Genomic DNA, 16,074 nt, shown 5'->3' on the forward strand with positions numbered 1-16,074 from the left:
CTACAAGGTAACTTTTTCTAGCTCATCTTTCTACAGGGTGATTTATTTGTAGCTGAATTCTTTACAGGTGATTTGTTTGCAGCTGAGCTCTTTAAAGAATGGTTTCTTTGTAGCTGAACTCTCTACAAGGTACCTTCTTCTAGCTGATGTCTCTACAAGGTCACTAGTTTGTAGCTGAGCTCTCTACATGGTGGTTTTTTTTGTAACTGAACTCTCTACAAGGTGACCTCTTCTAGCTGATCTTTCTACAGTGTGATTTGTTTGAAACCGAACTCTCTACAAGGTAACTTCTTCTAGCTGATCTCTCTACAGGGAGATTTGTTTGTAGCTGAACTCTCTACATGATGGTTTCTTTGTAGCTGAACTCTCTACAAGGTAACTTCTTCTAGCTAATCTCTCTACAGGGAGATTTGTTTGTAGCTGAACTCTCTACATGATGGTTTCTTTGTAGCTGAACTCTTTGCAAGGTAACTTCTTCTATTGATCTCTCCACAGGGCGATTTGTTTGTAGCTCAACTCTCTACATGGTGGTTTCTTTGTAGCTGAACTCTACAAGGTGATTTTTTCTAGCTGAACTATCTCTTTTCATAGTTGCATGAACTCCCTACAAGGTAACTTCTTCTAGCTGATCTCTCTACAGGGTGACTTGTGTGTAGCTGATCTCTATACAGGTTTCTTATTTCTAGCTGATCTCTTGAATTCTCTTCAGGGTGACTGCTCTATTAGGATGACTGCTCTATTAGAGTATCTCGATCTTGCACTTGCTGCACCAAGTTGGATTTCGTGTTATAACTCCGTGGCTTTAAGTCTGATTCTTCTACACCATTGATGAGCCTTTCTAAGATGATTACTCCATCTGTACAACGATTTTCAAAGCATTACCCTAAGCGGTTTATCTGGTAGGCGTGGCAAGCAGTCGTTTTTTTTATTAGCTGATCTCGATTGCGTAATTGTTACACACTGTTGGTTTTTTCGTTGTATCTTCCTGGTTTTTAGCTCGATTTCTTTCAAACCACAAAAGGTTTGAGGTTCAATAGTTAACCTATTCACCCACCGATTTTCAGCTTCTTCCCATACGCGGTTTACCCTGTAGGCGTGACAACATATTGGTGTTATTTTTCGTGAATAATCGCTCATAACTCTTTGCCTGTTTATCGTATTCCAGCCAAAGTTGGTACCGAGATGCGCCTTTATATCCCCCTTCTGTGTGCCAAATTTCAAGGCAATCGGATAACGCGTTCGCGTTTTATAGCAGTTTTTGTAAGTGTGCGACAAGAAAAAGAAAAATAAGAAGAAAAAAACGAAGAAACTGAGCCAATTTTTGAAGTCGCATTTCTCGGGAACGCGCAAAGCGATTTCGCTCAAATTTGGAATGTGGAGTGCTGCAGCTGGAGGGAATGTCCACAGCAAACATCGTCTTGTTTCATCAAGGAAGCACAGAGCTACGGAGGTGCGAAAATTGCGTTTTCTTTCTTCCTGTCAATATACTCACGGGTGTTACGCGCCGGCTTCTTGGGCCGCACGACACACTACCGTGTGTCTTGATATATATAGCATGTAGTGTCTTTGGTGAGTTTCTCCTCACATGTGATTTGCTATGAGAAGCCATCTAAGTGTGGTTGATTTCCATAAACCAGTTCCCTTTTATGGCCTAGAAATTAAAACTATAATTGTGTTTGTCATAATTATCGTGTAGCCACAATTTGCAAACAATTCTCATGCTGACCAAAGAGAAATTATTGACAGCATTTTGTTTCCACTGCTACCTCTAAGCAGTTATAACTACCTAACTAATCCATGACAACTTTTCTTTCTGATATTGGTAAGGTCCATATCTAGATATTCTTCTGGTAACTAGATATATAAAAATTGGAATATGAAAGGGGAAATAAGGATCACTTTTAAAAAAGCCACAAAACAAGAATGCATTGTGGGGATGGTAACCTAAACTGCATCCCTATTTTGCCTTGATAGAAGAGTCAAAACAGAGAATTATCATGGTTACATTGCATCAATCCCTTCCTGTTTTGTGGTTTTCTTTACTGTTCTATATTGCACTAAAGACAAGAAACAAATGGCCATTCCCAAGACTCTATCATTATACACGCTATGAATTCAATAATATTATAGGGGTCTCTTGCCATTATTGAATTCATAGCTTTTGATAATAGATACACTTCTTGAGTGGTTTTATGAAGCACTATAAATAAATATAACAATCAAAATGCAATTAATTTTAATTGCACATACATAAACTGGATGTTGTGGATACCCATAACTGTATTGAAGACGATGATAGTTGCAAAGTATACGTTTCAATTCTCCTGTACATAGAATGAAATTTCACAGTTGTCTGCTTTGAATAGGGTAAAGGATGAGTGATCATGAGTTATCAGTCATAAGTTTAAAGATTTTGCTGAACAACTGTTACACTTTCCATAACGAGTTTGTGCATGAAAACAAACAAAACCAAATTTTAATTAGTTTCTTTGTTGTAATGTCATGAGTTTGTTTCTGTTTTTTTTTTTTTGTTGTTGTTCTTGTTTATAGCATAATTTTTTTGTGCATGCTTAATAGTAGAGTATCAGCAGATCACATCAAAGATAATATATAGTAGATACAATCAGCTTGAAGGGTCAACAAGCCAACATCATGTTTAGCAAGTCAACAAACTCTATCTAGGTGATCGTAGTGCTTGTTTTAGTGTAAAGTTATTATTTGCAAGGTTTGTGGTTACATTGGGTAAACCCACTGATCCCTTGTTTACTAGTATCATACAAAGTAAGTAGAGTCAAATTAGGGATTTGTGGATTTACTTGATGTAAACAGGATCCTTGTTGATTACCAGCAATTCCTTCTGATATTTCATCAATCCCTATTCTTTTTTGAAAAAAAAAATAGGTCTAGTAATAACAGAAATCCTTGGTGTCTCTAGTCTCTAGTGTTTTTCTTACAGGAAGAAGGCAAAATTTTTTAATTTCATAATTGCATTGATATAATACCCTTGTGTATGGTTGTACATTAGAAATTAAATTTACTGTATGACTGATTTCGTGATCGAAAATGCTTCTGAAGTAATCTTCTGTTTTAAAAAATGTCATAAGTTACTTGCGTCACAAGTTGAACACTGCGTAAATGAAGTATACATTCCAAAAGAGATTTTATCAGTAATTTATAGTGAAGTTCTGTTGACCAGACTTTGTTATGAATATTTCCCAAGTCATCAATGGATTCCTGTTGTACTGCAGTTGTCCTGGCTCAATATCTTCAATGGATTCTAACCAATGGATATAGCAACATTTCCATCATGGTCTCTCTAGTGATGAAATAAGCATTGTCAGCGAAGACAGAGATAAAGAAACTGAGGAGCTGGAGATAGCTGGAACCTCTCTTGAGCCAAGCCAATAGATGCTAATGCTAGTGCATACAAGCGACCAACTATCTGAGGATGAATCATTGGCTGAGATAAAAAAAAACTATATAAGAAATTAGTCAATGATATCACCTGATATATATATAATCGCTACTATACTACTACTACTGATAATTCATTTCCTGCAGGTGTCACTGTGGCAATGTACATGTCATAATTTAGCCTTGAGCAGTTCAGTTTCTTTGGTGAATCACGCCCACTTATCAGGAATGTTCATAGACATACGTTAAGCCACCTATTAATCAGTAAGTTGTGGGGTAAGTAATATGTACAATGCCATGCCCACTTTAAATATGTGTTTTTCTCTATGTAGGCTACTTGGAACGACACCTACTGATATCACAGTATTAACGGTTGTGCCATAACAATTTTTGTGTTGCAAAATACAATTTTTGAACTGTGTTGCTTGGTTTTGCATCTGAAATAACATGAAGTTGGTTACTATGACAAAATCATTTTTATGCCATATGGGAGTACTGGATTGAGAAATTGTTTTTTAATTGGCAATAAGTTACCTATTGTAGCCTGTGCTTTTTAGTGGCCTCACATAGCATTTGAGTGGCCTGACATACATAGCATTGTGGTTTATTGTGTACACATAGATCTGAATTGGCTTTAGGAAGTTTCCTATGTACAAATATACCATCTGGCAAGATAGTGCTATAAAGTTTTCTGCTGTTATAAGGAATGTGAATGTTTTCCATCGTGGACTGTGTGCCATATGGCAGAATGTTGTGCTAGCATATGTCTGAAACTTCATTTTAATGACTTTATTCTAATGTAGAAAATACACCAAGTATGAAAACCAATTTCTGTAAAGATGTATGTAAATGCAAGAAATGGACTGCTGCTCAATAATGGAAATGTATTTCATTTATTTATTTATTAAGGCTTTACAGCACAAGTGCTGAAGGTCTGTAGGACACCTGGTCCTACAGCCTGTTTAATGTTATTACAGAAAGTGTGTTTGAAAAGGTGGACAAAGGAGAAAAAATCCATGACTGTACCTAGGCAGCCTCGGACCTGCGGCCATCTGATTAATGCTCAAATGCTACAGGAGTCTGCCAGGCGGTCAGGATGTTTTCTCCTTCTCAATTTCATAAAATGAATGTGTGATTGACTTAAAGACGTTGTGACGTGCATGACATACTGTACAGTAATTGAAGGGGTCAGTGGAAAAGAGGGACATGTACCATTTTAGATTTTCCATTTTCTAGGAATGGCTTCTGTTTAATACCCACTATATGGTCATCTGAATTGTCAAATGGCACTTGTCCCTTTTTGCCACTTGCCCCTTCAATTGCAATCCTGCGATGTAGAAGTAAAGGTCATCTAACAGTTGTTATAACTCCTATTGTTTGCAAGAGATGAACATTAACCCTGTTAATGCTTAGCAAGGTTGATCAGAAAAGGAGTGGTGAACCCTCACATACCACATCAAAAGAAAGAGCAATTTCAGTGTTAATGTTTTCTTCTGAATGTGCGCCCCAACTATAAATTACTGACTTGAAAGTGAAGTGACTAGTTTGCTTCACTTTCAGCTATGTCCAGTGCATTACACCGTGTTACAAACAAAGGACAGTAGAAGAAGTACCTCTGCAATCAATCCAGTCACCATGGAAATACAGACAATACAATATAGGGAAGTCATCACATGCTACTGCTAATCAACATACTGTGGTGTGCCAAAAGGCACCTGTTGGTCAGCAATTAATTATTGTAACTTTGTAACAATATACAATCAACACAATTTCATAGCTATATCTACAGAGCATGCAGAGACAACACACAAAATGTTTCTACAACTAAATAACAAGTGTCGTATCAGTCCAGACTACTAGTTTATTAATTCAGTTAGTTACGGATCCTGAAAGTTGATTTATTGGATATTCCTTTGGTTTCACCAGGACATGTGGACACCAAAGTGATTGAATGACTTCCAACACTTAGTCCAGTGTACACTTGAGGACTTGTGCCTAGAGAAATTATAAAGATGATGTATGCACAAGACATTATGTACTGTATTTTCTAAGTTTTAACAAGAACATTAGTAGGTATAACAATTTGAATTAAATAATCAGTTCACTCTCTAAAGCTACCAAAAAGTTTAACTAGTGTCCTTCTATTTGTTAACTACCATTGTGTGGTATACAATCCTATAATTTTCCAGGTGATAGACACAGGGAGATGGGGGAAATTTTATTAAGAGTTTATACTGGCAACTATTATTAACTTTGTGAAGAAGTTATGCAGCTTTACCAACTTAAATTGCAGATTATTATATGTATGTGCAATAATCAAAGACAGGAAAAAAAACTCTATTAAGCATAACAATTATTCCTAACCTACACATAGCATTAAAGAATGGAACCACTTTTAATATGCCTAAAAGTTATCATTTTTGGCAAATTTTGGAATCAAGTGATTAACATAAATGGCAACAATCATTATAGTATGTTCACGTTGAGCTGAATCCTCAAAAACATTTAATAACTTATGGATGCAAATACACATGATCTTGAAAATTGGCTCATTTGTAGTACTGCTTGACCCACAAAAATATTTCAAAATCTTTTTGCTCAAATGTTTGACATAATATTTACGGCCAATCAAAATTTTCATAATACATTTCCTATGGGGAAGCCATATAAGTACAGTGTCCATTACAGCCCTTTCCCAAACTTGTAATGGAGCCAAACCGTACATGTCTGTTGTTGACACTTTTACTGTTACCAATAATCATCTGGTTGGCTGAAATGTTAACTCTGTTGCGAAAAAGTCCACTTTTGATTTTTCGCTGTTTTTCAGGATTCAACTCAACAAGAACATACTATAGAAGTCACCAAATCACCTAATTTGGCAACCCAAGGATTTTCACAAACTACTTCAATTGTTGCTAATTTAAGCAACTCTCTCGTTAGTAGCCAAATGTGGCATCCTGTGACCTTGCCAACTTTGAAGCACGTACACACTTATATCAAAGTAAATATCCTCCATTGTTATATAGTATGCCATTGAACTTTGATTGTGGGTTAAAGTTTCAACTATTGGCAATAGGACTACGTCAAATATGCCAGCATAATAAAAAGCATAATAGGCTAGTGTGCTATGCTAGCATACTAGATGTATATTTCAAACTAAAGAGCAAAATTCCATAAAATAATAGATCGATACTCCCTAATAGAGCATTGTACACAGCTCCTTGGATCAATACTCTCTAATAGAACAGTCACTTTGTAGTGAAATGTTCTAATGGACCATTCACTGATTAAAATGTTCCAAGATATTGTAAGAAATGTTGTTAACCTAGGAGCATTATGCAAGCATAATGAAGATCACAATGTGTAAAAACATTCGGAAAGCATTTTGGGAAAAATTTTGAGTATATTTGACTCAGGATTAATTGGCAATACTTTATACAGAAGTACTTTTTGTTTTGGCTTGCTTTATAGTTCATTATACTCTACTAATAAATTCCTTACTATAATAGCAAATATCCTAATTAGCCCTACTAGTAATTTCTAAGTCTGGTAGCACATTTTCTTAATAATAATAGTACAGTTCTAACACTACTACTGTAGATTTCCTAATCCATTTATGCAATGGTAAATCCAATACCAGAAACCGATATCCACAATTGAATTTCCCTTGCTATACTATATAAGCAGAGTAAGCAATTTGCCAATTGTGGTGAGGTTTGTTTGGCAAGTTCCAAAACTGGCAAGATTTTCTGTAAAAATTCCAAAATTGGCCAAATTAAAAATACTTACCATACTTTCCAAAATTGGCAAGACTTTCTAGTTAAAAATGTTCCACGATTGGCAAAATTATTACTTTGCAAAATTTGCAAACTATACTGTTTAAGGTTCAACTTACAAGTGACTGCTGTTCCACTATCTAACTGGCATGTAAAAGTGGCATCCTGATGTGATGAAAATGTGATGGTTGCTGTAGTTCCTCTTGTGACAGTGCTTACAGTAATGCTTCCAATATCAAAACAACCTAAAATAAGCATTATTCATTATTGGTAATGGATACACATATACTGGATAAATATATGAAAACAACTTTAGCTACTGGGCCTTTGCTCATGACCATATCTTTAATCAAATTCCCAGTAAAAGCCTAGTTGCTGTTTAATTAAAAGAACTGTTTGATGTTGACACCTCAAATTCAGAGAGTGGATCCCAAGTATTTTGTACTTGCAGTTGAGCTAAAAAAATTAACTTTAAGTGGATCTAAAATTGGGTTTTTGGCATTTGTTAAATCAATGTTCACCCTTCTGTGTTTTCCTGTTTTTAATACTAGATTTGATGCTAAGATACTTCCTTAAAGGTACTTTTTGTCATGTATGATACAATATTTCTATGATGGTTTTTAACCACAGTGTTTTGGTGGATGGATAATCAGCTAGCTAAATCACACACTATACGTTACACTTATTATTTAATTAGCCAACAAGCATGACATGCACTCGCAGATATACTCACTACAGTATCATCATTCACACATTCATCACCAATAAATTTTGTAACAGTACTTTTTATTGAACACGTAGCACAGCAAGCCGAATCATATATTAAACTTACCCATGTGGATGCATTGGTGCGGTTTCCTGTATTTTACAAATCTGCTAATGTTATACTAACCTAAACACAGAGTATCATCTGCACCATTCCAGGTTCCATCATCTTGACAAATCCTACTCTGAGTACCACTAATTTCAAACCCATCATCACATGTGAATGTACATGTGTCTCCTGGACTATCATTTCCTGGTGAGCAACTAATCTGTCCATCATCGGGAGCAGAAAGTACTGGACATGTCGTAACTAATGCAATGAGTGATAATATAAATTAATAAGAAATAATGATCAGCATGCAGTATATATAACATTAATTTTAGTCAAATTACATTAATGTTAGTCAAATTACATTAATGTACATAAAAGAAGCATTTAAGCACAAATTACATCAACAAGCTTGATAAGCACAAAATTAATATGCAAGTAAAAATTAGTTTGATTAGTAGTAGCCATTGCACTTCATTTTCAGCTATGTTCAGCCTGTTACACAGCAATACAGACAAAGAACACAAAGAGAAAGACCTATGTAATCAATCCAGTCACAACAGAAAACTCGGACAAGTTTTATTACAAATAGTTATAGGGAAGCTGTCACATGGCTCTATCACAAATGAACACCTTGAGCTGTAAGCAAAGATAAATGGGACACAGAGGAGGACACAGGTAAATCCATGAAGCATGCACTGTATATAATTTCTCTGGATTTCCAAAAGGCACCTGTCAGGCAGCAGCAACGTTGAACAGTGAAATCATCAAGCCTGTACCTTTAGCCATTATCGAGGTATGCTTGTTTAAAGGCTACAGTTAGTTATGAATATATATATTTTTTTAATTTTGTAGGAATCTGGAAGTGTTTCAAAGGCACTTTTGGGCTTGGTTATACCTAGCAAATACTGCCAAGACACCATGAAAGTATGTGAGGACATTTTTAGGGTGATAATTTTGGTTAGAAAAGCCCAAACCTTCATGATCCCTAATATTATGATATATGTGACCCAGTCTGGGAAAACCGGTATTATCACCTGCTTAAAAGTATGAAGAAATGCTTTAAGTATTCAATATGTTGTAGCTTTCCAATGTTTGAAGATGCGTGTACCAAATTTTCACACGTTTTACACTAACTCTTTTACCTTTAAGAGCATCCACAGTAGAAGTAACCAACACTAATAAGTTTCCTGCCATTTTAGATAGTTTTAACTCGATGTTGACATTACCAGGCAAGCTCCAAATAGAATGGGAGGCAGGGGCTAGAGGCAGGGGCTAGAGGCAGGGGCTAGAGGCAGGGGCTAGAGGCAGGGGCTAGAGGCAGGCAAGGGACTGTTAAAAAATTAAAAAGGAAGGCAAAGGAATGAATTGGGCTGAGTAATGGGCCATCTAGGTCTCAAAACTGGCTAAAATGAAAGTACATTTACAGCACAGGTCTTTATTCAACACCATGGAGCTGTACAGCCACATACAGCCATCCCCTGGCTGGCCAGAGTTCCATTAAAGCTTCAGACCGCTTGTACAGATCGCCACTGTGCTTGGGAAAAGCAGCGAATAAAAGCAGACCGCTCAAGTCTAGCTGATTTTGATTATGAAATTTGATAGTTATTCAAATCTGCTGTCGTGGGCGATAAAGACTGAGTCACATATTGTAAAGTATTTCCTGCAGTAACAGTAGACTAAATATTGATTTTCTTTGTTATTTTATAACTGCAGGTTTATTTGTTTACTCAGGCAGCAACTCAGTCTTATGCATATTGTGAATTTGTTGAAATTAACAATTTTCAATTGCCTAGACTACGACTAGTTTGATACTAAAATTTGATTGGCTAAAAATGTGTTCCTTAAATCCCATAGTGCCATGCTCATGTCCTATAGAGACCATGCACTGAAGCAATACAAAACACGGCAATTATTTGTCTGTAACATTGACAGTGCATGGGCATTTAAATGGATAGTAACAACCATACCAAATTAGAGGGAGTAGTAAAGGGCTGGCAACACTACATTTCTTGTTTACAGGCAGCTGTCAACTCAAGGTACAATAACGAGTTGTAAGTTAGACATAAAGAATTAATGGGTTCTATGGGATTTAGAAAATCTTCAGGCCCTTAGTACAGTGGAACCTTCCCTTACCCATATTATCTGGGCACCTCCATTGTTCAGACAGCCCAAAGCAGTTACAGTATGTGGTTGAAGTTGGAGTAGTTTGAAAGGCAGGTATAAGTGGACACGGACACGGACACCAACACTTTCAAAATACACTTTCACATCTATACAACAGATAATTTTCATACTCTAATGTTGTTCTGTACAGTAGTCTTCACTTCCAGGCCCAGATATGGTCTTTGCGTAGTGCTTATCTATTATAAGTGCATGTGCGGAGGATTGGCTAGCATGCCATACGTATGTGACAGGGTCAGCGAAAACCGGTCTTATTGCCCATGTCAGCAGATTTGATTTTTCACCAAGAACATGAAACTAGATGAATAAACTATCAAATTTTACAATCAAAATCAGCTGGACTCGAGTGGTCTGCTTTTGCTGGCTGCTTTTCCCAAGCCCAGTGGCGATTTGTACGTGCAGCGTGGGGCCTTAATGGAGCTCTGGTCAGCCTGGGGATAGCTGTGTGTGACTGTACAGATCCGTGGTGTTGAATAAAGACCTCTGCTATAAATTTATTTTCATTTAAGTCAGTTTTGAGACCTGGATGGTCCATAACTTGGCCTAATTCATCCCTATGCCTTCCTTTTCAATTCTTTAAACAGCCTCTACGCTTTCCTCTTCTATTTTTAAACAGCCCGTTGCCCTTCTTCCGGGCTGCTGCCACCCACCCCTTTAGAAGCTTGCCTGACACAGTTAACCTCAGATTAAAAACTATCCAAAATGGCAGACTGTAGGCTACTTGTACAGTGAATGCTCTAGAAGGTAAGGAATTGGTGTAAAACGTATGAAACTTTTGTACACATAGCCTTAACCATTGGCAAGCTACAACACACTAAATATTTAAAACTGGCATTTCTCGATACTTCGGTATTCCCAGACTAGGTCACATATACTGTTGTACACACACTCTAGAAATCTAATGCATGTTCACAGACTCAGACAAACGTTCAACTGGCATGTTCGGCATGCCCCCTTGCAAGCCAGGATGTTAGTAGGTATAAACACCTGCACCTTATGCTGAAAGCTGTGAGCCCTGGATCTGGCCTGCGACAGTAAACTAGGATGGATTTTTACAATTACAATGCTTCTAGAGCATACCGCAATTTGCTTTTTTTTGTTGTAAAATAATTTTCATATGCAAAATTTGTATGAAAATTTCTTGCACAAAAATTTTTATACAAGATCGAACTACTCTAATAGAGCAGTCATTTACATAAATTATACGAAAATATTTTTACATGAAAATTTTTAGCACGAAAATAAAGCAAATTATGGTATGTACAACAGCACATGGTCTATAATACTTGTAGCGTGCTAGCCAATCTTTCGCACATGCACTTATAAATGGATAAGCACTATGTAAAGACCATGTCTGGGCCTAGAAACAAACACTACTATACAGAACAATGTTAGGTATGATAATTAACTGCTGTATAGATGTAAAATGTATTTTGAAAATTCCTGTGTCTGTGTTCGTGTCTGCCCATATCCGCCTTTCCCAACTACCCATGAAGTTGGAAAGTACAAGAAGCTTAAGGGAGTCTAAAGGTTGCTGTTTACTTGTTAATTTATTCTACTAATGATAACTACCACTTGGTTGCTGGGTAATAATACAGTTGTACAGCCCAGGGGAGTAACCATGATTGCTCCGTAGTAACTTCCTTCTCTGCCCTTTAAACTTTATAGTACTAACTGATAGCAATGACAACCATTATTTGTATTTAAGTCAAATACTTTAGCATATTAGCAAGTATTTCTTAGATATAGACATTGACAATACTATGTACCAGACTGCCTGGATAAGAGAGGTTCCACTGTAGCACCCTCGCTGTGTTCGGGAACTACAACCCAGAACCTTCAAGTTTTCTACTGTAAATCCCAGAGAACCCTGGTTCCTGAAGTCTAACTAGAAAGTAGTTTAGGTCATTTTGTAGAAACATGATGTTCAACATACACTATAAAGGCATTGTGATATGTAGGAAATTGGGCAAAATGTGGATACAAACTGTACCCCTTTGTCAGATGTTAGAGCTCTTGAGTATTAGATAGTGCTTCACCCCAAAACTGTCATTCACCAGTTTATTAATAAACTGATAGAATAGATTCAGAACTATTTATTTCTTGTTCTTGTACATGATGCATTTTATTTATAATAGTAACAATAATACAATACTTTATATCATACCCTTATTGCAAGTAGTTGGATTGCCAGTCCATCTGCCTCTATTATTTCGGATTCGACACCTTCTTGTTTGACTACCACTTAGCTCAAATCCATCATTGCAAGTAAATCTACATGTATCTCCAGCAGTAGGAACTCCATCACCTCCCAGTGAACAATCAATCATTCCGTTATCAGGAGCAGACAGAGGGTTACATGAAGGTCTTGTGACTGTAAAGATACAAGAGGTATTTTAATAGTTAATCTAGACATTAGCTATGCTGTTATGATTATCATTGAGTATTTGATATTTTATTTCTCAGCTTTACATAATGCCAACATAATTCCTGATTCTACAAAACATAGATGATCTGTGTAAGATAGTTCAATAGTATTATGCTAGCATACACAGTATTATCAGTATAATGGCAAATGTCTAAAAACTTGTCATAAACCATGTACGTATTTAATATCTATTAACTATGGAATCAACAACTATAATCATCACACAGATACAAATCTTCTAGGTATATTAATTAAACTATTACTTCATGCATACCTTGTACACAACGAGCTTCATCACCAAGCCACCTTATCCCACGACGATTAATTCGACATGTTCTTGTAGCATCACCACGTAGAGTAAACCCATCATTACATGTGACAGTACAAGTGTCTCCATTAGTAGCAGCTCCATCATCTCCCAGTGAACAGTCAATCATTCCATTGTCTGGTGCCATTAGTGGTGGACATACACGACCTAATAGCAATAGCATATACATGAAGCATCATTTCATGTTATACTCATCCTGTACATATACAGTACATACACATCACATTGTAACTGTCTCAGTAAAAAAATAATATGATGGTTATTCAATGACTTTGTCTGCATAAAAATACAAAAGCTATGAATGTATCAAGTTGATATACCTATATCAGTGATATGATATTGTAAGCCAATAGTTTGAAATCATGAAATTCATATAACAAGTAGGTGAGCAATACTTTAATTTTACTAACATGTAGTAAAGACAATGTTGTTAGCTGAACATTTTAAATCATCTAGGACAGTCAATTGCAATTTGTGAAGTACTAAAAAGCTAATCATCTGGTTTTAAGCACATGCTGCATGCAAACTCAAACTGGTACCCATCACACCAAGTGCCACACACTAGCTGAGGGAAGCATGTGAATGATTCTATCAACTTTCAGATAAGTTGGTGAGATACGGTAGTGATCTTACAATTCCACAAACTACACACTTCTACAGTTCTAATTAATTAACCCTTAGTTACCCTAGTTTTGCAGATGAAATGGCCCAACATTACATTCAAAAAACACCTCCAGAGCCATTATCATTAACATTTTTAACAGTGGTTTCAGTATATCACATTGATTCCCAAACTACAAATCTATTTCTCCAAGTTTTATGACTACCAGTATACCATTTCTTATAACCAGTAAGGGAGATGTTCAATTTGTTTTAAACTTCACGTAATTTTGGAAATTTCTTAAATATACACTCTTCAGTACTTGTTGTACATTTACAGTAAGTACTTAATTGCAAGTAGAAATATCAAAGATTTTGTTGCATAAAAGGAATTGTCAGAACAATTATTGCAATGCTGTTTTCTAGCTGATAAAACAAACATCTTTCAAACATGGCTCACTCAAAATTACTCTCTAATGTGTTTATAGAAATTCTGATATTAGCATGTCTTTTACATATTTAAGCCCATTTTACTTTTTCTATATGGTTCCAGAAAAACTAAGGATTAATCTTAATTCCCAAAACTAACTGTAGACATATTAAATTATTCCTGGAATGATTCCTGAAACTGATTTGTGTATATCATGCAATTGTATGTGTGTATGTCTGTGGATCTGTCCACACCTACAACCACACGAAAAGGCACAGTTTTAATTGGTGTATAAATTCTTACGTCTATAAATTTTTAGTTTCAGCAATTGCTTAGCTACCACATTTGATTTCAAGATTTTATATTGGTCATTACACTGGCCATTTTTAGGATAAATAATTATACAAGATAAACTATTGGTGTAGTGACAATAGGTGCTTCACAAAACATTCTGTGCATACCAGCTACACATCTGACTTCATTGCCACTCCATGATGTCCCCTTACGGCGTTGGTACTGACACTCCCTCGTAGCACTGCCACGTAATGTAAGCCCATCATCACATGTGAAGGTACAAGTGTCTCCAGGATTAGCAGCACCATCACTTCCCAGTGAACAATCAATCATTCCATTATCAGGAGCAGTGAGAAGGTTACACACTAAATATTAAAGTAAAAAGAATTCATATTGCATACTTAGTACAGAGTAGTATTTATTTTATTAAGGCTTTACAGCACAGGTATACATATGACGGTCTGTAGGACACCTGGTCCTACAGCCTAGTTAAAGATTTTATCTATGTATACCTCGTCTACATCTAGGTTCTGTTCCACTCCAGGTGCCATCATTCTGACATGTCCTAGTGGTACTACCATCTTGCAGTCCAAAACCATTATCACATGTGTAAGTGCAAGAGTCTCCAGGATTAGCTTCTCTGTCATCTCCCAGTGAACAATCAATATCTCCATTACGAGGAGCATCAACAAGTGGGGGACATGTTATCGTTATCACTATAGTAGTAGAAATAAAAAGAGCTAGTTTAGAATGTAATTAAATCTTTAAGGTATTTAATTATGTAGATTGGGTGATATCAACTAGCAAGAGTACTTCGTGGTTGCTTTGGTCATCTTACATGACACTGTACACAGAAATGTAGTCTACTAATGAAAATAGTTATAGATTTAGCACTTTTGGAGGCCATAATATTATATTACACAGTTGGAGTGAAGGAATGAGTGTATTTCCTCCAGTAGAGGATGAGTCAGAGTTATCTTAATCGTTGCATAGCTCTCTCTATCACACCGTTAATCCTACTCTTGTAGCTCAGTTGCTATTATGAACATGCACACAACCACCACCCAGTTCCTCACTATATACGGCACACAGTGCCTGTAACAAAACATAGAATGAATCTTTCCTGTTTATGCCAGGCCATGGTGCACAAGACTGCAAGGACACATGTGAGCTTTAGGGATCAACAATATTCTATAGTGCAGAGAGCAGCATACTGACTTAAGATACAGCATCAAAGTGATAGAAATGCATTTTAATAGTTGCTAAAGTTTCTGATAAAATATTTTGCTGATAGTATAGGCAGCCTGCAAAAATATAATGCATTAAGTTTTTTTGTACAATAGAAATATCTCAAGCAAAATTTTCTGGGCTATGGTACATTGGTTTATTGCTTCAAAATTGATGACAGACACATCGAATACCATAAAACTAATTTCAATATAACTACAACAGATGATGGATTTTGCAAGATTGAATGAATTTCCTATGATTGCATATGCACACAGCAGTACAAGTATCCCATAACTACATATTAGTCAATTCTCAAATGAACCACAAAACCTTTTCACCATGAAATTTATACTACTATTACTACTATCAGAATCATTTAAGTGACATATAATTGTAACTAAATAACACAGATAGTGTGATATATTGCACCTCATTATTTGCAAGTTTAATTCATGTTAATATTACGACAAGTGCCCGATGGAGCTGTAATCTATAACCAATGTGCATGCTCTTTCACATGAATCATTGGTCTAATTTAGCAGCAAGAATTGAAGTGTATAGGAAAATAAAGTCTCT

At 36.1% G+C, this 16,074-nt stretch overlaps 1 protein-coding gene across 1 annotated transcript in view; it reads right to left on the minus strand.

Annotated features, from left to right (window-relative positions):
- Nucleotides 1-5,080: 5,080 nt before the first annotated feature.
- Nucleotides 5,081-16,074, minus strand: part of LOC136255112 (uncharacterized) — an 81,172-nt gene continuing 70,178 nt past the window's right edge. The window contains exons 34-40 of the mRNA XM_066047831.1: nucleotides 14,781-14,984; nucleotides 14,436-14,633; nucleotides 12,891-13,091; nucleotides 12,356-12,562; nucleotides 8,083-8,265; nucleotides 7,310-7,435; nucleotides 5,081-5,409 (exon numbers count right to left, since the gene is read on the minus strand). Coding sequence (XP_065903903.1) covers nucleotides 5,288-5,409; nucleotides 7,310-7,435; nucleotides 8,083-8,265; nucleotides 12,356-12,562; nucleotides 12,891-13,091; nucleotides 14,436-14,633; nucleotides 14,781-14,984 — 1,241 coding nt within the window. The 3' untranslated portion in view covers nucleotides 5,081-5,287. The remainder of the gene's footprint in view (nucleotides 5,410-7,309; nucleotides 7,436-8,082; nucleotides 8,266-12,355; nucleotides 12,563-12,890; nucleotides 13,092-14,435; nucleotides 14,634-14,780; nucleotides 14,985-16,074) is intronic.

Source organism: Dysidea avara, chromosome 5, assembly GCF_963678975.1.
Source record: "Dysidea avara chromosome 5, odDysAvar1.4, whole genome shotgun sequence".
NCBI classification, from domain to species: domain Eukaryota; kingdom Metazoa; phylum Porifera; class Demospongiae; order Dictyoceratida; family Dysideidae; genus Dysidea; species Dysidea avara.